This window comes from Melospiza melodia, chromosome 25 (genome assembly GCF_035770615.1).
Source record: "Melospiza melodia melodia isolate bMelMel2 chromosome 25, bMelMel2.pri, whole genome shotgun sequence".
In the NCBI taxonomy this organism is placed as follows: Eukaryota; Metazoa; Chordata; class Aves; order Passeriformes; family Passerellidae; genus Melospiza; species Melospiza melodia.
In genome coordinates, this window is record NC_086218.1 from 11,262,896 (window position 1) to 11,284,952 (window position 22,057).

At 53.3% G+C, this 22,057-nt stretch overlaps 1 protein-coding gene and 1 long non-coding RNA gene across 2 annotated transcripts; both read right to left on the reverse strand.

The window, feature by feature from the left end:
• Positions 1 to 2,401: 2,401 nt before the first annotated feature.
• LOC134429110 (uncharacterized) lies at positions 2,402 to 13,052 on the reverse strand. The gene is made up of 6 exons (XM_063176196.1): positions 12,150 to 13,052; positions 10,117 to 10,177; positions 9,212 to 9,454; positions 6,515 to 6,839; positions 3,762 to 3,815; positions 2,402 to 2,887 (listed from the first exon to the last, which is right to left on the reverse strand). The coding sequence occupies exons 1-6, from the start codon at positions 13,009 to 13,011 to the stop codon at positions 2,555 to 2,557; spliced, it is 1,878 nt and encodes a 625-aa protein (XP_063032266.1). The 5' UTR covers positions 13,012 to 13,052; the 3' UTR covers positions 2,402 to 2,554.
• On the reverse strand, positions 8,872 to 10,177 carry LOC134429358 (uncharacterized). The gene is made up of 2 exons (XR_010030574.1): positions 10,117 to 10,177; positions 8,872 to 9,554 (listed from the first exon to the last, which is right to left on the reverse strand). It is a non-coding gene; the product is annotated as an uncharacterized LOC134429358 (long non-coding RNA).
• Positions 13,053 to 22,057: the final 9,005 nt, after the last annotated feature.

The following is a 22,057-nucleotide window of genomic DNA, read 5'->3' on the forward strand; positions in this document are numbered from 1 at the left end:
AATCGGAGACCTTCAGCAGGAGCGAGTTCAAGAAGCTGATCCAGCAGGAATTCGTTCCTGTCAAGGTGAGAGCAGGGGCTGGAGGGGGAAAAGAGGCTGGGAAAGGGACCTGGGATGGTTGGAGCCAGTCCAGAGGAGACCACAAAGGTGATAAAGGGACTGGAGACCTTTCCTGAGGGATCCAGGCTGGGAATGTTGGGAATGTTGGGAATGTTGAGACCCCACAGCCCCTCCAGGATCTGCAGGGGCTCCAGGGAAGCTGGAGAGAGACTTTTCCCCAGGAACTGCAGGGACAGAGAGGCAGGATGGGCACCCACATCTGGGGCAGTTGGGGCGCCCAAAATTTGGGATTTGAGCCCTGGGGATGCTGCAGCCACGAGGGGAGGTCGTTCCTGCTGTCACCACATCCCCCTCTGCCTTCTGGGGTATTTTGGGGGGTTTGGGGGTCTGCAGCATCCACCCCACATCCCGGGCTGGGTTGGGGTCTCTCTTCTTTTGGGGTTTTCCCTGCAGAGCTCCCGTGCCCCTTCCCCCTTTCCTACAGGGGCATCTCCAGCTCTGCAGCCCTGTTTGGATGGGTTTGGACCCCTCCAGCACCTCGGGCTGAGGGGTCCCAACCCTTCCCCACCTCGGGAAGGGCTGACAGGCTCGTGTGTCCCCTCAGAGGTCCCCGAGCAGCAAGTACAGAGCCATCCCACGGCCCTCGGAGCCCGACACGGAGCCCATGAACAAGGAGAGGGGTCCCACCAAACCCTGCATCTACTGAGGGCTCTCTGCTGCTCCTGGCACGTGGAGAGAGCAGGTGAGGGACACCAGGGTGATGTCACCCGTGGGACACCTCCTAAGGTGGGGACAAAGCCCGGTGTCACCTGCAGGTGACGAGGTGTGGTCATGGTGGTGAGCCCAGCCCAGCGGGGAGGGTGGGATGGAGCAGGAGCTGGGCTCTGCTGGGCGTTTAATCAGCTCTAATTAACCCTGAGCAGTAATTGGGCACCAATCAGAGTGGGCTGGAGGGAGGGATTCGAGTCCTGCCAGGTTTTGTGGGTGAACCCCCCTCCTGTTGGTTTTCCTCCTTTTCCGTAGGATTGCTCCGATGCTGGGATCTCCTTCCAGGCTTTTCCTGCTCCTCCTTCCAAGCCAGGAACATCCTGGGACGAGTGAGGACCAAGCCCAGCTCCACCAATTTACCTCCATGAGGCAAAAATATCCCCAGGTCTCCTTTGGTCCCCATACTCCAGTGGTGTCCCCTAAGGTGCTTTAAAAATGCAGCTTTGAAGGCTTGGAGGGGGTGGTTGGGGCAGATTTTCTCTTTTTTTTTTTTTCCTCATAAAAAGCAAAAAATCTCAACCCTGCTGAAATCTCAGCCCCTTCACCCCGGTTATTAACAGGGAAAAAATGAAAAAAATCCCTGCTAATTATTTGATTATTTGATATCAGCCTGTACAGAAATAACGAACCCAGAGTGGCAATTCCTGGGGGAAAATTAAAAGTTCATTTTTGTTGGGAGCTCATCTCCAGCTCATTTGGAGTCAACAGCAGAATTCCCATGTGCTTTTTGGGGGGGGTGGACACACCAAAAATGCACCTCAGGGAGGTGGATTTTCAGAGAGATTTTTCTGCACTGTAAATATCCCAAAGGCGTTTTTTCCCTGCTTACTGTCCCCTTTCTCACATAAACGGTTGTAACACCACAAAAACCCAATAAAAACCATCCAACCTGGTGCCTGCCTGGATTTTAGGAGCCTCCCAGCCCTAAAACCCCATCCTGGGCTGTATCCTTGGTTCTGGAGCACATCCCAGCCCTAAAACCCCATCCTGGGCTGACTCTAGAGAAGATCCCAACCCTAAAACACCATCCTGGACTGGTTCTGGAGAACCTCCCAGCTCTAAAACCCCATCCTGGGCTGTATCCCTGATTCTGGAGAAGATCCCAGCCCCAAACCCCATCCTGGTTCTGGAGAACATTCCAACCCCCAAAGCCCATCCTGGTTCTGGAGAAGATCCCACCCCTAAAACCCCATCCTGGACTGGCTCTGGAGTCCATCCCAGCCCTAAAACCCCATCCTGGGCTGTATCCTTGGTTCTGGAGAACATCCCAGCCCTAAAACCCCATCCTGACTACTTCCCTGGTTCTAGAGAACCTTCCAGCCCTAAAACCCCATCCTGGGCTGTCTTCCTGATTCTGGAGAACATCCCAGCCCCAAAAACCCATCCTGGCTCTGATGAACATCCCAGCCCCAAAACCCATCCTGGGCTGCTTCCCTGGTTCTAGAGAACCTTCCAGCCCTAAAACCCCATCCTGGGTTGTGTCCTTGATTCTGGAGAACATCCCAGCCCCAAAAGCCCATCCTGGGCTGCCTCCCAGCCTCTGGAGTGCAAGGAGACACCAACACCAGCAGGATTTAGAGAATGTGACTCTTTATTGGGCACAGCCCAGTCCTTGCCAGGCTCTGGAGGGCACCGGGGTGACTTCGGGACCCCCGGGAAGGTGACAGGGATCCGGTCCCCATGTGATCTTTGCTGCCAGAGCTGAGACAAGGCGATGGCCACGCTGTCACTTCATCTTCTGCTGGGGCATCTGCGGCACCTGCTGCTGCTGCTGCTGCTGGACCGGCATCTGCGGCTTCCCGTGGCAGCTGGAGCCACCAGAGCTGTGACAGCCGCCACCGCCTGAGCTGTGACAGCCACCACCACCAGAACTGTGACAGCCACCACCACCGGAGCTGTGACAGCCCCCAGAGCTGCCACCGGAGCTGTGACAGCCGCCACCACCGGAACTGTGACAGCCACCACCGCTGGAACTGTGACAGCCGCCGCTGCTCTGGCGCTGCTGCCGGTGGCACTGGTCCTTGTCCTGGCGGGAGCACATGGCGCTGCGCTGGGTCACCTGTGGGGACACAGTTTGTCCTTCCTGCTCCTGCTCTTCCAGGCAGCAGGAATCTGGGTGTTCCTTTTCCCACTCCAAGCCACATCCCACATTTCTGGAATCCCGGTGTTCCTTGTCCCAGTCCCAGCCAGATCCCACATTTCTGGAATCCAGGTGTTCCGTTTCTCAGTCCCAGCCAGATCCCAAATTTCTGGATTATTTTCCTCCCTGGCATTGTCCCACCGAAGGCGTTGGGGACACCCAGACCCTCCCTGGCTGGGACTGGGAAAAGGAATCCCAGTGTTCCTTGTCCCTGTCCCAGCCACATCCCACATTTTTGGATCATTTTCCTCCCTGGCATTGTCCCACTGAAGGCGTTGGGGACACCCAGACTTCCCAAAATCAGAGCCAAGACCCCAGACCCTCCCTGTCCCAGCCACGTCCCAAATTTCTAGATCCATTTCCCCTCTGGCATTGTCCCATCCAGATCCCACATTTCTGGATCCTTTCCCCCCTGGCATTGTCCCACCCAAGGTGATGGGGACACTCAGGCCATGCCTGGCTTTCCAAAATCAGAGCCAGGACCCCAGACCCTCTCTGGCTGGACTGGGAAAAGGAATCCCAGTGTTCCTTTTCCCAGTCCCAGCCAGATCCCACCTTTCTGGATTGTTCTCCTCCCTGGCATTGTCCCACCAAAGGTGGGAAGTTTGGAAGCCATGCCTGGTTTTCCAAAACCAGAGCCAAGACCCCAGAGCCTCCCTCCACATCCCCACGTCTGCTCCCTCTGAACCCCTGGGCTCCTTCCTCATCCACCCCAGAACAAATCCCAGCCCCGTTCCAGATTTGGGGATCCAAACTCACCCCGCCAATGGCTCTGGAGCCCCCCAGCTCTTACCTGAGGCTGCTCGTGCACGAAGGAAGAGATGAAGAAGGATGAGAGGCAATGGAGCTTTTGGGGACAGCAGCACTTTTATACCCTCTCTGCACACCCCACATGGAGAAGCCCCTCCCTGTCCCGTTCATTTAATTCGCCGGTGGCTTTTAAATTTTTTTTTATTTTTTTTTGCCCTCCCCATTTCTGGGGCTCCTGGGGTGACTCACCTGATCCACTCTGGGATTGCCTCTCCTTGTAGGTCGCCTTTCCTGTCCACAGAGCTTTAATTGCTGTGCAGGGCTGGGCTGGGGGAGCCGTGGGTGGCCCCGGTTTCCCCAGGTCAGGTTTGGTGTCGATCACACCCCATGAGTGATTCAGGTTCAGGGGGAGAAGATGTCAGAAGATGTCTCATCCCCAAACCACAACTTCCCTCCAGGATGTCCTGAGGTTCTCTGGGCCTGCAACTCCCCCAAAAACCAAAATGGGCCCTGAAGTGGCAAAAACAGCTTTGGGAAAGGAGAAAACTCTGATTTAGCAGGAATTCCCTGCATGCTGGGGATGGTGAGGGGAATGTCCAGCGCTGTGGGCACACATGGCAAGAGGGGCTGGAGTTGGTCCAGAGAAGGGAATGGAGCTGGAGAACTCCTGAGGGAACTGGGGGAGCCCAGCCTGGAGAAAAGGGGGCTAAGGGGGAATTTCTGACCCTGCACAACTCTGACAGGAGGGTAAGGTTGGAATCAGGAGGAGTTTTTTCCTGGAAAGAGCAGCCAGGCCTTGGAAAAGGGGTTTGGAGTCACCTGGAGGTGTCCAAGGAAGGCCTGGCCATGACCCTCTGGGTTTGGGATAAGATGGGCACAGCTTGGACTGGATGGCCTTTGAGGGCTTTTCCAACCTCAGGGATTTTAGGATTTGCCTGGAATCACCTTTGGCTCATTCCTCTTAAAACTGATCAAAACACGGTGAGGCGACGAGGGAACTCCAAGGTTTCCTGCCATTGCCAAGACCGCAAGCAGCTGGAATTCTTATTTTTGGAAGGAATAAGCCCTGCCCTGGGTAACAATCCAGGATTAGCAAGGTGCTTAATTATGTGGTTGAGCCTCAGCCTGGGAATGAATCCATGGTTTTATTCCAGGTGAGCGGCTCTGGTGCTGCTGGAGGAGGAGGAAGAGGAGGAGGGGGAAGAGGAAGAGGAGGAGGAGCCCTCGGCCACACACAGTTGTGGGCAACTGGCAGACCCCTGTGACTTTCTCCAGAGCTGCAGGAACACCCTTTTTGCATTTCCCCTGATCCCCAATTAGCTCCTAATTGGCCAGCAAATCCCGGATGCTCAGCCCCACACGGAGAACTCATGAGAGGCAATAATTTGGGATCCTCCCTGTACCTTTCTGCTGCGTGGGCTGGGAATTCTTTAGGAGCATGGAGCTTGTTTGGCTCTTTTCTGTCACTGATTATGGAAGACATTGCAATCGTTAAAAAGGAAGCGAAAAAAGGCTGAAATCTGGATTTTCCCATCTGGAAAGTGGTTTTATTAGTGTGGAAAGGCTTGGAAAACACTGGGTGGGAAATATTTTCCTTCCTCCCCAGCTCCCCTACCTTTGATTTTACATTGTCCATGTTGATTTTATGGAGATGGAGACTGAGTGGTTCCTTCCATCCAAACCCCATGCACATTTGCTGGTACCGAAAACGAAGGATTTTGGGAAATTTGGGAGGACAGGGCAGGTGAATGAGCCAGGTGAGCAACCTGAAGCTTCTTTTGTGTTGCTAAACTCCTGCCATGATCTAGGACAGTGTCAGGACAAAATGTGCCTGGGTTTGGTCGCTGGTCCTCAATTGAGTTTTGTTCTGGCCTCAGTGGAAATGTGGTCAATGACCTCTGGGAAAAAAACACTCCAAGGAATTTTTGGCTCTTGGCATCTCCCTGTGTTCATTTCCCCGTGTTTTAATTGCTTTGGGTTTGTTAACAATGGGCACTTCTACATTCTGTGGTTGGCCACCTTGATGTGCCTTGAGTTTTGAGATGGGGGGCTCAAGGCAACCTCCAAATTTGGACCAAGAGCCTTCCCGAGCCATCCCTGTTCCAAAAATAGGGAGTGAGCTGCTGCCTGCACCCTCTTCAGCAATGCCAGAAATTTCTGATCCTCCTGACGCACTCGAGAACAATCTTATCACGGTAACATCCATTTCATGAATGGCAATACCGGAGCAATAAATTACCCAATTCGTTTTAATTACAAGCTGAGAAGAAATTTAGCAGCTCGTTGTGTAACCATCGAGCAACGCCCCTGGCACAACCCAGAGCTCGGGCAGGGCTGGGCACAGCGTTTCTAGAAAGGCTGGCTGGAGGTTTGCCACCAGCATATGGAGGTACCTTTCTCAGGGGCGGCATTTTGGGGCCAAATGGCAAAGAAAAAGGAAATTCTTTGTCTATAGGACTCTTTGGTTCAAAACATCTTGAAAATTATGGATTGTGATGGCTAAAATTAAGTCACAGACTGATCCAGACACACCAGTGCCAGCTGAGCAAAGCGTTTATTTCAGCACCCACAGACAAGCTCAGGACAGGTTACAGGACACACCAGGGGAGGGGAAGGACACATTGTCCTTGGGAATTGGAAATTCCTGGGCGCATGCGAAGCTTTCAGAACGTGGCACAGGATCCAGGGCACTCCTGTGGATCACCTGCAGCTGGTGGGGCGATCACTTCATGTTTGAGGACACTTGGTAGATTTGCTGCTGGCACTCCTGCGGCTTCCCATGGCAGGATCCCCCACTGCTCCCATGGCAACCAGATCCGCTGCTGCCATGGCAACCAGAACCACTGCTTCCACGGCAACCAGACCCGCCACTGCTTCCATGGCAACCAGATCCGCTGCTTCCATGGCAACCAGATCCACTGCTTCCATGGCAACCAGATCCGCCACTGCTTCCACGGCAACCAGACCCGCCACTGCTACCATGACAACTGGATCCACCACTGCTCCCATGGCAACCAGATCCGCTGCTCCTTTGGCAACTGGATCCACCACTGCTCCCGTGGCAACCGGATCCACCGCTGTGGCAGCAGGAGCGTTCCTGCTGGTGGCACTGGTCCTTGTCCTGGCGGGAGCACATGGCTGGAAACCTGCTGGAGAAAGTCATCCGTGAGTGAGGGCAATGAGCAGGGACACTGGAAGTGTGCAAGGCTGTGGGAAAGGTTTTACAGCAATTTCTGTGAGCCAGAGAGAAGTTTGAGAAGAGGATCTGTGTTCAAGCCTGGAAGGATTTTCTACCATGGTTGTTGACACAGAAATCAATAAAGAAAGAAGGAGAAATGAGAGAAACCTGCAACTGCCTGTTCCAATGAGCACTTTGTTTGCCTCTCATGACAAAAAGTGTATTTTATAAGTTTTGTAAAAATGTGTAAAAGGCATGCATGGTGTAATCAAAATGGTTTGAAGCCTTCTGAAAATGGAGAGTTGCTTTGTATTGTCTCCGTCTCAACCACAACACAAGGCTGTGTTGGATGGGACTTGGAGCAACCTGGGGTGAGCTAGTGGGGGGTGTCCCTAAAATCAGTGAGCAGATTTTAAGGTCCCTTCTATCCTAACCCATTCCATGACTCCATAATTCCATGATTCCACGGTTCTAAGCCGGGTTCTTGAGCAGGAGAAGAGTTATCACTGCACACCTGCCCGTGGTGGCCCCTTTGGTCTTGTATATCAGAAAAGAGCTGGACAGACTCCAGAGCAAGACCTGCAGAGCCCTCAACCACCCGAGCCAGGAATTTTTATGTTTTCCCACTCAGCAGGAGGAGTGAGATGGAGATAGGACATGGAATAGAAGTCCCCAATAGGTCAGGATTGGGGAGAAGCTGGAGAGCATTAGGAGAATAAAAATCGGATGGGTCTGGACTCACCTGGATCAGAAGGAGCTCGAGAGGCGACGCTGAGGAGCTGAGACGCGGAGGAGCAACGCGAAGCATGGGCTTTTAAAGGCTGGCTTGGGCCTCTCCTCCGGAAATGAGCTGGGGCCCCACTGGAGGGACCTGATTGCTCAGCACCCCGAGCACTTGGCTAATTGGGAGTTTTTGCTGTGCTGTTTTGACACACGGAGCTGATCGATATCCTGACATCCCTCTCGTTACTCCATAAAAATGTTAATTGCCCACCACGCCTGGCCCGGTGGGGCGCAGGGCTGGGAGAGTTTGGGATGGTTTTTGTCATCTTTGATTGTGGCATTTGCCTGTTCCTTATGCCCAAATCCTGAATTGAGATGGGACAGGTGTTAGAGGGTGGGAAGGTGGGATTATGGGGTCTGATTGTGGGGTTGTAAAGGAAACGCAAAACTAAAAGAGACAGGGGACAAAAAGGCTGTAGTGGTGGGTAGCAAAAATAACCATAATTGGACAGGGCATCAAAGAAACACCAAAAATTCTGAATAAAGTCAGCAAAGAAACAATAAAAGCAGTGCTGGGATTTTTCAAGCCAGTCATTTCTTTACTTTAGGGCTTTCAACCCAAACAGAAGGAATTCAAAGCCCGTAGGATGCAGAAAACATCTAGGTAGGAGTGGGAGGGCATTGGGATCTGTCTTACACGCTGTGCTTTGGGGACAAAAGTGTCTTTGTGCCTGTGGAGAGCTCCAGGTCTCCTCTCCTGCAGGACTCTAGAGGCCAGTGTGATATTAAAACCAGCCTGGATTGAATGAAAATAAAACACAGAGTCCAGGAGACCCCCTGGTCCCCAGAGGAGCTGAATCACTGGAATTGATAGATGAGGAAATCTGAATGTGACTCGGGATATTTCACAAACATTGGGAGAATGGAAATCCTTGTGAAACTCATTATTCACGATTAATTACAGCCCTGATTCCGTGGTGGGGATAAACCTGTTCCATGGATGGAGGCAAACACCTGAGCAGGGCCCAGGGGGCACCCAGAGCTCGGGCAGGGCTGGGCACAGCGTTTCTAGAAAGGCTGGCTGGGGGTTTGACACCAGCACGTGGAGGTACCTCCCTCAGGGGCGGCATTTTGGGGCCAAATGGCAAAAACATGGGGTTTTTTGTCTATAGAGCTTTTTGGCTCAAAACTTCTCAGAAATTATGGACTGTGGTGGCTCAAATGAATTCACAGACTGATCCACACACACCAGTGCCAGCTGAGCAAAGCGTTTATTTCAGCACCCACAGACAAGCTCAGGACAGGTTACAGGACACACCAGGGGAGGGGAAGGACACATTGTCCTTGGGAATTGGAAATTCCTGGGCATATGCAAAGCTTTCAGAACGTGGCACAGGATCCAGGGCACTCCTGTGGATCACCTGCAGCTGGTGGGGTTATCACTTGTCATCCGAGGGTTTTCGTTGGATGTTTTGGAGGCACACCTCCGTATTTCCATGGCAGGACGCTATGCTGGCCCCGTGGAATCCGGCTCCGCTGCTCCCGTGGCTGCCAGATACGTTCCCGTAGAAATTGAATCCGCTACTGTTCACATGACAGCCGGGTCCACCACTGCTCCCATGGCTACCGGATCCACCAGTGCTCGCGTGGCTACCAGATCCGCCACTGCTTGCGTGGCTAACAGATCCGCCACTGTTTGCGTGGCTACTGGATCCACCACCGCTCCCGTGGCTACCGGATCCGCCACTGTTTGCCTGGTTACTGGATCCACCACCGCTCCCATGGCTACCGGATCCGCCACTGTTTGCGTGGCTACTGGATCCACCACCACTTGCCTGGTTATTGGGTCTGAAAATGTCCCAGAGGCAACGGGATTCGCCGCTGTGCTCGGAGGAGCGTTCCTTGTCCTGGCGGGAGGACATGGTTGGAGACCTGCTGGGAAAACTCATCCTTGAGTGAAGGCAATGAGCAGGGACAGTGCAAGTGGACCTTAAAATCCACTCGCTGGTTTTAGGGACACCCCCCACTAGCCCATTGCAAGTGCCATCCAACGCGAGTTGGATGTGATGCAAGTGGATGGGACTTGGGATGGGTTGGTGGGGGATGTCCCTAAAATCAGTGAGCAGATTTTAAGGTCCCTTCTAACCCAGCCCTTGCCATGATTTCATGATTCCATAATTCCATGATTTCGCTGTTCTAAGCCAAGTTCTTGAGCAGGAGAAGAGTAATCACCACACATCTGCCCGTGGTGATTTCTTTGGGCGAATCTTGGTCTTGTACATCAGAGAGAAGTGAAAAGAGAAGAGAAGAGCTGGACAGACTCCAGAGCAAGACATGAAGAGCCCTCAGCCACCCGAGCCATGAAATTTTACCTTTTCCTACTCGGCAGAAGGACTGAGAAGGAGATAGGACATGGAAGAGAAGTGCCCAAGATCTCAGGACAGGGGGGACCCTGAAGAAGATTAGGAGAGTAAAAATTGGATGAATTTGGACTCACCTGGACCAGAAGGAGCTTGAGAGGAGATACTGAGGAGCTGAGATGCGGAGGAGCTGAGACGCTGAGGAGAAATGGGGAGCAGGGGCTTTTATAGTCTTAATTAGATTTCTCTGGAAATGGGAGGGACCTGATTGCTCAGTGCCCTGAGCATTTGGCTAATTATGACTATTTCCGCACCCCCGCTGTTGTTTTGGGTTTTTTTGAGCAGATTAATATCGACATCCCTCGTGTTACTCCATAAATATATTAATTGCCGATCATGCCTGGCCCCACATGAGTGCCATGGGACTGGGGGAGTTTGGGATGGGTTTGTCACCTTTGATTGTGGCATTTACCTGTTCCTTATGCCCAATTCTGAACTGAGATGTTAGAGGTGGGAAGGTGGGATTGTGGGGTGGGGTTGTAAAGGAAACCCAGAAATAAACAGGAAAGGAAACAAAAATGGCCATGGTGGCGGGTAGCAAAAATAACCATAATTGGACAGGGCATCAAAGAAACACCAAAAATTCTGAATAAAGTCAGCACTAAAAGCAGTGCTGGGATTTTTCAAGCCTGTCCTTTCTTTATTTTAAGGTTTTCAACCCAAACAGAAGGAATTTAAAGCCCGTAGGATGCAGAAAATGTTCTAGGTGGGAGTGGGAGGACATGGCGTCTGCATCTTACACGCTCTGCTTTGGGGACAAAAGTGTCCTTGTGCCCACGGAGAGCTCCAGGTCTCATCTCGTGCCAGACTCTAGAGGTGATATTAAAACCAGCCTGGATTGAATGAAAATAAAACACAGAGTCCAGGAGACCCCCTGGTCCCCAAAGGAGCTGAATCACTGGAACTGATAGATGAGGAAATCCGAATTCCTCACTTGGCATATTTCGCAAACATTGGCAGAATGAAAATCCTTGTGAAACTCATGATCCATGATTAATTACAGCCCTAATTCTGTAACAAGGATAAACCTGTTCCATCGATGGAGACAAACACCTGAGCAGGGCCAAGGGGGCACCTGGGCCCCTGTATGGGGCAGGATCATGCTGACCCTACAGGTGTCCCCTACAAAGCTCCTGTTCCTTGGAGAGGCATCCCTGGATCCACAGACACCATTCTGAGTGGGAATGGCTTTTTTGGGGGTCATTTGTTGCTTTTATGAAGGAATTGCCCTTGCAGAGTTTGGCGAGGGAGGCTTGAGGTTGTGTCACTGTCAGTGTTCACCCTAAAACCCCCACCCTGCACCTGTGTTTGCTTTTTCCCTTTTCCTTCTGGAGAAATCCCCACCCTGGGAGTTGGCTGATGGTGCCATGTTCCATGACCTGGTGTCAGGAGGGGATGGAGGCGTTCACCTGGGCTGGGGAGGTGCCAGGAGCTCTGAGCACATGGTGCCGCGACTCACAGCAGCTCCACATCCCTGCTTGGCCCCAGAAATCCTCCCAGGGGGTTCCTCTCCCAGCCCTACCAGAAATTTGGGGGCTTTCAGAGCCATTCCCAAGTCCTCTTCCTGCCTTTTATCCCCAGGGCTTTTTTTGGAGGTTTATGGTGCCAATCCAGCTGCGTCTGTCACCTCGTGGTCCCAAACAGATCCTCTGCTTTTCCCCTCTCCGTTAAAATGTGGATTTTCCTTACACAACTTCATTAATATTTAATTGCTCCCTTGCATAAACACCCCGTGATGAAAACTGTTACTTTACCAACCAGGAAATTGCCTGGAGTGGGGACGAGCAGCCACCAGGTGGAACCACCCGGAGCCTCCTTGTGAGGCTGCTGCAAACCCAGCTCTGGCCACCAGAAGGACCAGGAGCCACTCAGAGGGATGAGGAGATAAAAACACAGACGCGAGGGGGTTTTGAGCCAGCATTTTTTATTTATTGCCTCCACATCTGCTGTGAAACGAGGTGAAAAGCATTTTAAATTTCACAGCATCAGCGGGTCACAACTTCAGAGCGCGTTACAAGCAGGGGGACAGAGCAGAGATGGGTGACAAAGCAGGACAGGGAGGGGGGACAGGGACAATTCCGTTTGTTCCCCCTCACTCCTCACGTCCTTTATTTGATCTTCCGGGCTGGCACTTTGCAGACTTGCTTCTGCTGCTGGCGGGGGATGCTCTTGGCCACGGGAACACAGCCCTGCTGGACTGGAGCGGGACATGGACAAGGACAGGTCTGGACTGGAGGGGGACAGGTCTGGACTGGGGGGGGACAGCTCTTCACTGGGATGCTCTTCACGGGAGGGGGACAGGGACAGGGACACACCTGCACTGGTGGAGGACAGGTCTGGACTGGGATGCTCTTCACGGGAGGGGGACAGGGACGGGGACAGACCTGCACTGGTTGGGGACAGCTCTGCACTGGGATGCTCTGCACTGGTTGGGGACAGCTCTGAACTGGGATGCTCTGCACGGGGGTCCCACAGCACGGCTTCCCCCCTTGGACCACTGTCCCGTGGCACCTCTCGGAACACACAGACCTCCCATAACCCTGGCACCCTCCTGAACCCCCATAGCTGTACGTGGGTCTCCTGACACAGCTGGACCCTCCTCCATGGCATGAACTCGAGGAGCCCTGGCACCTCTCAGCACACACAGACCTCCCATAACCCTGGCACCCCCCTGAGCCCCCATAGCTGTACGTGGGCCTCCTGACACAGCCGTCCCCCCCTCCATGGCACGAGCTGGAGTAGCCGTGGCAGCGCTCGGCGCAGCGGGGCTGTCGGTAGCCGTAGTGCCGGTAGTCGTGGCCCCTCATGCCCTCGCAACCCTCGCCGTGGCAGCCCGAGGAGCCGCCCGAGGAGCAGCAGGTGGAGTAACCGTAGCGGAAGGGCGTGCGCCGCGTGTCCAGCCAGGAGCCAGAGGGGTCGTACCAGGTGGAGTTCAGGTTGAAGAAGGATTCTCTTCCTGAGGAGTAAATCATGGCGGGGATGTGGGGGGAAACCTGGAAAAGAGATGGGTTGGTGTTAGCGTCTCCTCTGGTTCTGTTTGATTTCCCTTGGGGTTTATCCTGAGGGCTTGGATCCAGAGGAAATTCCTGCAGTTGCCCAACGCTGGTGCGATTGCGTCCAAATTCCATCCAAACCCTCTTTCTGAACTTCCCTTTTCCGTTTTTCACCTCCAAGAGCAAAACCAACCACAAGGCACCACCACACGTGGTGGCACCGCTGTAAATTCCACCCCAGGTCCCTCAAGAGGCTCTCCCATGTTAGAGAGTGGTCTGAAGGTCCAGGTGTCACCTCCCATATCCAGACTCCCCATCCAAGAAGAGATGAGCCTCACCAGATCTCAAATGAAGACAGGCACTGCCCAGGGGAGCAGAATGTGAGAGGCCAAGGGGCCAAGGTCTTTTATAGAGCTCCGAGAGTTCCCCTGAACATGAAACACGCAGCAGGAACGAGGATTAAATTATTTATTGGCAAAACATCTCCTCCATTTGGATGCTGTTCCCAGCGCCTGGCATGTTCTGCTTGACTCACCATTTCTGATAAGCATCTTTTAATTATAACATCGCTCCCCAGCGGGGCACATAAAAGACTTGAGACGGTCTAAGCCCCATTTTGGACGTGTGAGGCAGGTAATAAAGGACTTATTCACCCTCTGCAGGGTGACCTGTGAGTCAGGAGCTCTGAGCCTCCCCTCCTGCTGCCCGTGAGGAGCATTTCCAGGTGAAGCACGAGCAGGTGATGGGAAGAGCCAGCTCAGAGTCACCAAAAGCAAATTGTGCCCGTCGGTTTCCGTGATGCAGGGGTTGGGTCTGGGCATGAGGCAGCCAGGATGGGCAGGGCCTGACACGGCTTTTCCAGGGAATTTCTGGCTGTCTCATTCCTGGAAGTGTCCAAGACCAGCTTGGACAGGGCTGGGATGGTGGGAGGTGCCTATGGGAGTTGCAGTGAGATGATCCCTAAGGTCCCCTCTAGCCCAAACCTTTCCATGATTCTTTTTTTTCCATTCCAGACTTGCCCCTCCTCTCACCCCTAAGTTGGCTTTTTGAGGTCCCTCCCAACCTAATCCTTTCCATGATTCTGTTTTCTCCCCATTTCTTCATTCCAGAATTGCCCCTCATTTCACCCCCAAGCTAATTTTTTGAGGTCACTCCCAACCCAAACCATTCCATGATTCTGTTTCCTCTCCATTTCTGCATTCCAGATTTGCCCCTCCCCTCACCCCCAAGTTGGTTTTTTTGAGGTCCCTCCCAATCCAAACCACTCCACAATTCCATGCTTCTGCCCCAACTTTTGTGAGGTTTTTGTCACAATCTCCCCCAGCAGCCTTGGGGTTAAACTGGGGGAGGTTTGGACTGGGTGGATGAAAAAGGGGCTGATTCTGGAGCTGGTGCTGTTTAACAGCTTCATTAAAACCCTGGATTATGGGATGGACTTGGAAAATCCTCAAATTGGGGTGAGGGGCTGGGATGGAGAACTGGAATGGGGGAACTGGGATTTGGAACTGGAATGGGGGAACTGGGATGGGTAACTGGGATGGGTAACTGGGATGGATGGGGGAACTGGGATGGGGGAACTGGGATTTGGAACTGGAATGGGGGAACTGGGATGGGTAACTGGGATGGATGGGGGAATTGGGATGGGGGAACTGGGATGGGAGAACTGGGATGGGGGAACTGGGATGGGAGAACTAGGGTGGGGGAACTGGGATGGGGGAACTGGGATGGGGAACTGGGATGGATGGGGGAATTGGGATGGGGGAACTGGGATGGGAGAATTGGGATGGGGGAACTGGGATGGGAGAACTAGGGTGGGGGAACTGGGATGGGGGAACTGGGATGGGGAACTGGGAGGGGGGAACTGGGATGGGGGTAACTGGGATGGGGTAACTGGGATTGGGAACTGGGATGGGGGAACTGGGAGGGGGGAACTGGGATGGGAGGGCTGTGAGAAGGAGCTTGGGAGACAAACTGGACCAAATCAGATCTGGAAGCGAGGGCTGAGCTGGCCCTTGGTCTGTGGGCCCTGAGTCACCGTTCTGGGAACTGGGAAGAAAATCCCTAATAAAACAAGGCCTCTCCCAAGGTAAATTTCACAGGTAAGTGGTTTTTTTATTTGGAAGGAGACACGAGAAAAAGAAATTGCTGTGGTGAAGAAAATGAGGATAAATTTCCTTTTTTGCCCTTCCCAGCTCTCCGTGGTGGTTGTGTGAGGACATGCCCGGGTCACGCCGAGGCAACACAAAGAAATTACAAAGAAATTAGATTATTTATTTTCACGCCCTTTCTGGTAGGCTTTTTTGGCAAAGCGAGGAGAAGCAGCAGGTTACCCTTGTTCCTGCACCTTCCTGCAGGAGCGAAAAGGCATCCCCGGCATGCACAGCCACCCCTCCCGTGCCGGGCCACGCGCTCATTATCATAATTAACATGTAAATGAGGATGTGCACTGCTCCCGTTCGGAGGATGAAGGCGCAGGGCAGATGTTGGTGCCCGGCTCTGCCCATGCCGAACTCCCGGGATGGGTAAACCACGGTGGGGAAGATTTTCCAACCTGGAGAAACCCCTGAGGGCAGAGCTGAAACCTTGATTCCGATTTAAATGTACGAGTTCCCTCGGGAGAGTTTGAATGGTTTTCAGCATCTCATTGCAATGTTGGTGGGCAAGAAAGAGAGGAACCGAGAGTTTGCTAAATAATTTTCAACTTTATTCTTGATTTTCCGACCTGGAAAAACCCCTGTGGGCAGAGCTGAAACACTCACTCCGATTTAAATGTGGGAGTTTCCTCGGGAGAGTCTGAATGGCTTTCATCATCTTCTCGTTGTGATGTCGGTGGTCAAAAAAGAGAGGAACTGAGAGTTTGCTAAATAATTTTAAACTTTATTCTTGAATACATGGGGAGGAGATAAAGCTGCAGGAGTCTGTGATGCTCCTGCCTTTACAGTGGTTCCTTTTTTCTTGCCAAGTCCTGGAGCTGCCTCCCAACAACCTTGGAGGTGAAGTCCAGGAGAGCAGATCCATGGTGGTTCCTCCGTGTCTGAGCAGCCTCAGGAGGGGGAATCCCCAGGGAAAACCAAAACCCGGCAAGCGGAGGATGCCCAGAATTAAAAAATTTAAAGTGTCAGTGCCGGGGCCAAGCAGGGCATTCCCAAACCTGACGTGCAAAAAAAGCAGCAGCGAGCTCAGAGCATCCCTTGGGCGGGGGGTGAACCCCCCAAACCCAACCAGGAGCTGGGGAGGGGTCCCTGGGCTCAGTTCTTCACGCAGAGGGGCACCAGCGTCACCTGCTTCTGCTGCTGGTGGCCGGGGTGAGGCGGCAGGGGGACAACGGGGGGACAGCAGCGCTGGGAGGGCCGGGGGCAGCAGGGCACGGGCCGGGGGCAGCAGGGCACGGGCCGGGGGCACCGCTGGATGCAGGGACAGCGATGATGCAGCGGCTGCAGCACCACCGGGGGCTCCTCATCCTCCTCGGGACGTTGCTCCACTCGCCTGCGGGGCTTGCCCGGGTCGGGCTCCGGGCACGGCGGGCACGGGCGGTGCTGCTCCAGAGGCCGCCGGTGGATCCTCACGGGCGGGGGGCACGCGGGGGGCACCGGGCTCACCTCCACCCGCCGCCGGGGCTTGCAGCTCTGCGGGGCTGGGCAGCAGGAGGGCCGGGGTGGGCACAGATCGCCGGGGTGGCAGCTCTGGGTGGAGCCCTCGGTGTCGTGGCTGAGGGTGCCGGGGTTGGGGCAGACCTCGGGGGGGTTGGGGCAGGTTTTGGGGGGGTCGTGGCACTGCTCGGTGGAGCTGGAAGGTGTCCTGTGCTGGCACAGGTCGTGGTCAGTGCCGCCTTTGTGCTGGAGCATCCTGGGGCAGAGATCACAGAATCGGGGAGTTATTGAGGGTGGGAAAGAATTCCAGGGTCATCCAGTCCAACCTGAGATGGATTAACATCACCCAGCCAGGAGCACTGAGCGCCACATCCAGGAATTCCTCGGGCATCTCCAAGGACGGGCACTCCAAATCTCCCCGGGCAGCCCCTGCCAAGCCCTGACCCCTTTCCAGGAGGAAATTCCTCCCGAGTCCAACCCGAGCCTGCCCTGGCACAGATTCTCCCCTTCTGTCCCTGTCCCCTGAGAGCAGAGCCTGACCCCCCAACTGTCCCCTCCTGTCAGGGATTTGTGCAGAGCCCAAATTCCCCCTGAGCCTCCTTTTCTCCAAGCTGAGCCCCCCCAAAAATCCCCCGGGAGCTGCTTCTCCCATGACTCACAAATCCTTTGAGGGTGACCAAGCCCTTGGGCATAAACAACCTGGGAAAACGCAAACAAAAAACCGACGCCTCTTTTTTGTTTCTTTGTTTTTTTTTTTTTAGTATTTCCAAGGAATCGGAGAGAATCCAACTCACCCTGCGAGCAGAAACGGACGGGCTGAGCAGGGAATCGGAGTCCTGAGCACAGAGAGCCGGGGCTGGAAGCTTTTATATGGGCCGAGCTGTGCAGGGAATGAGGCACGTCCTGGGAATGAATAGCTGAGCACTGAGGCCTCTGCCGTGTGTGTGTGTGTGTTTATTCCTGGAGCTCTCTGTCGGGTTAATCAGCCCCAATTAACGCCTGGCCTGGTGTGGGCAGTGTTCTGCAGAGGCTGTGGCCATTATCTCATTAGTCCTGGTCGTGCTCGGATGGGCTCCTGCCCCGCGTTAGTCAGACGGGATCCCGGGATGGGATGCGGATACCTGGGATGCCGGGATGCTGAGTGATGTGCCCAGAAGGGGACTCTGGTGGAGGTGGGAAAACCACAAAAAAGCCCAGGAGTCCTTCCAGAGGAACGGGAGGGAATCCAGGCTGGCCCCAGCACCGGGTGTGAGATGGAAAACCGGGATTTCTGGGGGAAACGGGCACAGGGGGACAGTGGCAGCTTGAGGATGGGATGTTTGGAGGTTTGTTCCCTGATTTAAATAGATTAAATTAAGTTAATTCGTGGAGCACCTTGGCTACGGCAAGGAAAATCCTTTTATGTGTGGAGAATCTGGAATGGGGTCACCAGAGGAGCGATGACCTCACGCAGAAACAATTCCAGGCTCTGCCAAGCACCATGTCCAGCTTTCTGGCATTTTTGCTTTGTGGAGCTGCTCCAGTTTGCATTTCTGTGGCCGAGACATTTTTGAAGCACCAGGAAAATTCCTCTCCCAGGAGCCCCGCGGGGCTCCAAAGGCATTTCCATGTGGAGTAAGGGATGCTCGGAGCTCTGTCCGGTGGAATTCGGGTTTGAATCACTGGGAAAAGCATCCGCAGAATTCGGGGGTGTGGCTCCAGGGCTGCGCTGGCACCTGACACGGCTCTGCTGTAATTCATTCATTTATTCCGTAGCTACAGGAGAAGTGGAATTGCCTGGCAGGAGGCCACGGGATTTGTGTGGAAAGATGAAAAAGACCTCGGGATCTGTTAGGGCCGAGCAGGATTTTAGGTTTAGAACTCATTGCCAGAGCCCCAAGTTGATGCTGTGTTTGGAATTTTTTTTACATTAAAGGAATTTTGGAGCCACTTCCCTTCCTGAGGATTTCACAAATCCCCGAGTGTGAATATTGAATTTCTGATCTGGTCTCTTAAAGTTTCCCACATTTTAGTAGAATCCAGAGAAAATGACTCAGTGTTTTTGGATCCTTCAGGCTGGACCTAAATCTGATCAGCCTGGGCTAGTGGGAGGTGTCCCTGTCCATGGCAGGAGTGGGACTGGATGAGATTTAAAGTCCCTTCTAACCTGAACCACCCTGGTCTGTTTAATAATTTTAAAACCTCCAAAAGCTCAGCAAGAGCTTTTAAATGTGGGAAGATTCCCATTAGGAATAGAAGACCTCCAGCTCTGGCTTTAGGACCACAGAGATGCTTTGGTCTCAAACTGGATCTCAAATCAGCAGGAGAAAAATTAATTAAACTGATTAAACAAATGAATTAAACTGTCACCCCTTGCTGAGGTGACATTTTTCACTTGCAAGTCCCATTTTCCCCCAGGTGAACCCAAAGAGTTCACCGGGTACACTCGGGCGTTGTCATCACAGAATGCCAAACATGCAAAATTAATTACATTAATCAATTAGGCAAACGCTAAACACATCCCACACTACTGTTTAAGGGATAAAGAGAAATGAATAAACATAATCCAGGAGTTTGCAGGGTCAGAAGTTGCAAATTTTATTGTCTTTCATGGCTAATTGGGGATTAAAGAAAGAGAAGGGAGAAGGAAACTGTCCCATCACCAAGAGGGGAAGGAAGAGCAGTGCCAGAAACTCGCTGGGCAGCAGCTTCAGGGCACAGCCAGGGGACTAAAGGCAGCAAAAAGAAGTTCTAGGTGTCCAAACACAGCAGGAGGAGTGTTTGGGTTGGGATCCATGTCCAAAACCATGTCCAAATCCATGTCCAAGCTGGAGATCCACCAGGTGAGCTCAGTTGCCGCCGCAGCAGCCGCCGCAGCAGCCGCTGTTGTTGTTGCTGATGGTGTAGCAGCAGGACATGGGCATGCAGCAGGACTGCACGGGCATGCAGCAGGGGCTGCAGCACTGCATGGGGCTGCAGCACATGGGGGTCTTGCAGCAGCGGGGGCTGCTGTAGCAGCACACGGAGTAGTTATTTCCGCCGCCGCAGCATCCGTTGGGCATCTTGGGTGTGGTGGGAGAGGAGGCGGAGCTGGAAGGAGCAGAGAGAGGCTGCGAGGGGGAGCAGCAGGTTTGGAATTTGGGGTGGATTCAAGGCTCTGGTTATTCATTCAGTTTTGGGGGTTCTAGGAGGGCAAACCCATGGGTGTCCTGTTTGGAAATGGTGGCAGCAGTTCTGGGTTTTTCCCATGGTGCAGGGGCCCAACGACTCATTCTGGTGTCTTAAGAGGAGCAACCCACTCTGGACCCTTCTGGAATGTTCTCCTTGCCCTTCCCCTGCATGGCCCTGTTGATAGTCCCAGAGCCTCCCAGAACATTCCCAGCTCATCCCCGAAACTCCTCGTGCAGAGTCCATAAAACCCCGACTCCAAGTCCCATCCTAGACCCCAGAAATACTTAGATCTGCTATAAATATCAGATATCCAAATTTTAGATACCCAAAATTCCCTTTTGGGAGGCAAAGGAAGGGTTAGAAGTTCTCACTTACCCTGCTGAAGAGTGAGGAGAGCTGAAGGTAGGAGAAGACGAGCGAATGAAGCGAGCTGGGCTCGGAGCCCTTTTATACTCCCGGCCATCCTTCCTCCTGGAAGTGAGACAGCCATTGACCATTCCAGCTTCCCTGTTTATCCATCCAAACCCATATTTTTTAGCCATAGGTGTCGCCTGGAATTTGCATTTCGCCTCATTACTGGTGATCCACCACGCTCCTTCTGCCTCGTCATGGTTTAGCCTGGAGATAATCAAAGGGCTCCCATGAATTTGGATGAATTTGTCCTCATCACAACCTTGTGAGGGAGCTAAAAAATGCGGCCTCGTATCTGCTGGATGGAGATGTTCTGGGACTGACTCAGCAGCAGCTGGTGCTGAATCAGTGCTGGAGCCCAAACCCAGCCCCGGCGTCGTGCCGGTCGTTCCGTGAGGATGGCGTTTGGAGCAAATTGGGGAAAATGTCAGGAAAATTGGGGATGTTTGTTTGTTCCTGGTCACTGGATGTGCACGTGAGGAGGGAGCCAGGAGTGTTTGGGATGTCTGGGGCTCAGTCACCCGCATGTGACTCTGTGAAAATGCGTTGTGGAATGGTTTGGGTTGGAAATGATCTTAAAGATCATCCAATTCCACCCCTCTGCAGGGGACATGGGCAGGGACATGTCCAGGCTGCTCAGAGCTCCATCCCACCTGTCCTTGGGCACTTCCAGGTTTGGGAAGTTCTCACTTAATGTATTAATTTTTTATTTTTATTACTATTTTATTAATATTCAATTAAAAGGTTAAAGGGCAGCTCTGCCTGTGCAAGAGGCAACATGAGGGATGGTGGCTCCAAGAATGGATTTGGAACAACCCAAATCAACATTTCCCTCCTGCAGCATCCAGCTGAATTCCAGGAATCCTGGAATCCTGGCCCTGAGCAGGGATGGAGGGCTTTGGACTTGGTGCAGGACCCTCTGAGGGTGCTGGAAATGGAGGGAGCCCAGAATGAACCAAAAGTGAGAAGACTGAGGTGGAAGAGAAGGGCCCAGCACAGAAACTGCTCCTCACTGGGCTGGTGGAGCTGAGTGGGAGGCAGGGACTCAGGAAGAGACTTTGTTGAGGTGAAACTATTTTCTGTGAGGGAAGGGACATCAAGGCAGGGCAGAGCCTTGGGCAGCTGGAGCCTGGCAGGAGCACCAGGCAGGAATTTTGGGAGGAATTTTTTTCACGGTCTGAAATTGCAGCTCTCAGTCGAGGACCACATTATCCTGAGAGCTGCCTAATGAGAGGATGGAGGATCCTGCCTGGCCAGTTCCCTGCTGCTGCCTGACATCGTCAGGGATCCCGGGGCTGCTCAGGAGAGGGGTCAGCCCAGGCGAGCTGGGACCAGCCCCAAGGACAGTGACAAGGACCTTGCTTTGCTCTCCGTGCGGTGCAAGGGGGAACAGATTGAGATTTTAGAGCTGTTTCATCCCTGCAGGAAATGCCAGCAGCTCCTTTCCAGGCTTCCCAGGCACGACAGCAATTCCTGGAGTGAAACATGGGAGAAGCAAATTGGTAATTGTGACTTCTGCGTGAAGGGCAGGAGAACACGCGCGGCATTTCCTTCCTGGTGGGAGAGACAAATGCACCTGGACAGATCCATTTTTTAATTTACAAGGAATTAATGGGGGCAGAAGCAAAGGGATGCACTCCACTTGTGCCTCCTGAGGGAGGTTTTCCATTGGCAGATGTGAGAAGGGAGGTGGGCATTTCCCACCCTGGATGGTCATGTCCATCTCAAGGTTACCAAATCATTTTTGGGGATTGGGGTGTGGATCACAATGTAAACAAGGGACTGAAGCAGTGGGGAAACAGAGTCAGAAAAGGGCATTAAATGCATCCAAAGGATGGCAGTGCAGAACTTTCATGTTTTGGTAGAGCCCCAAC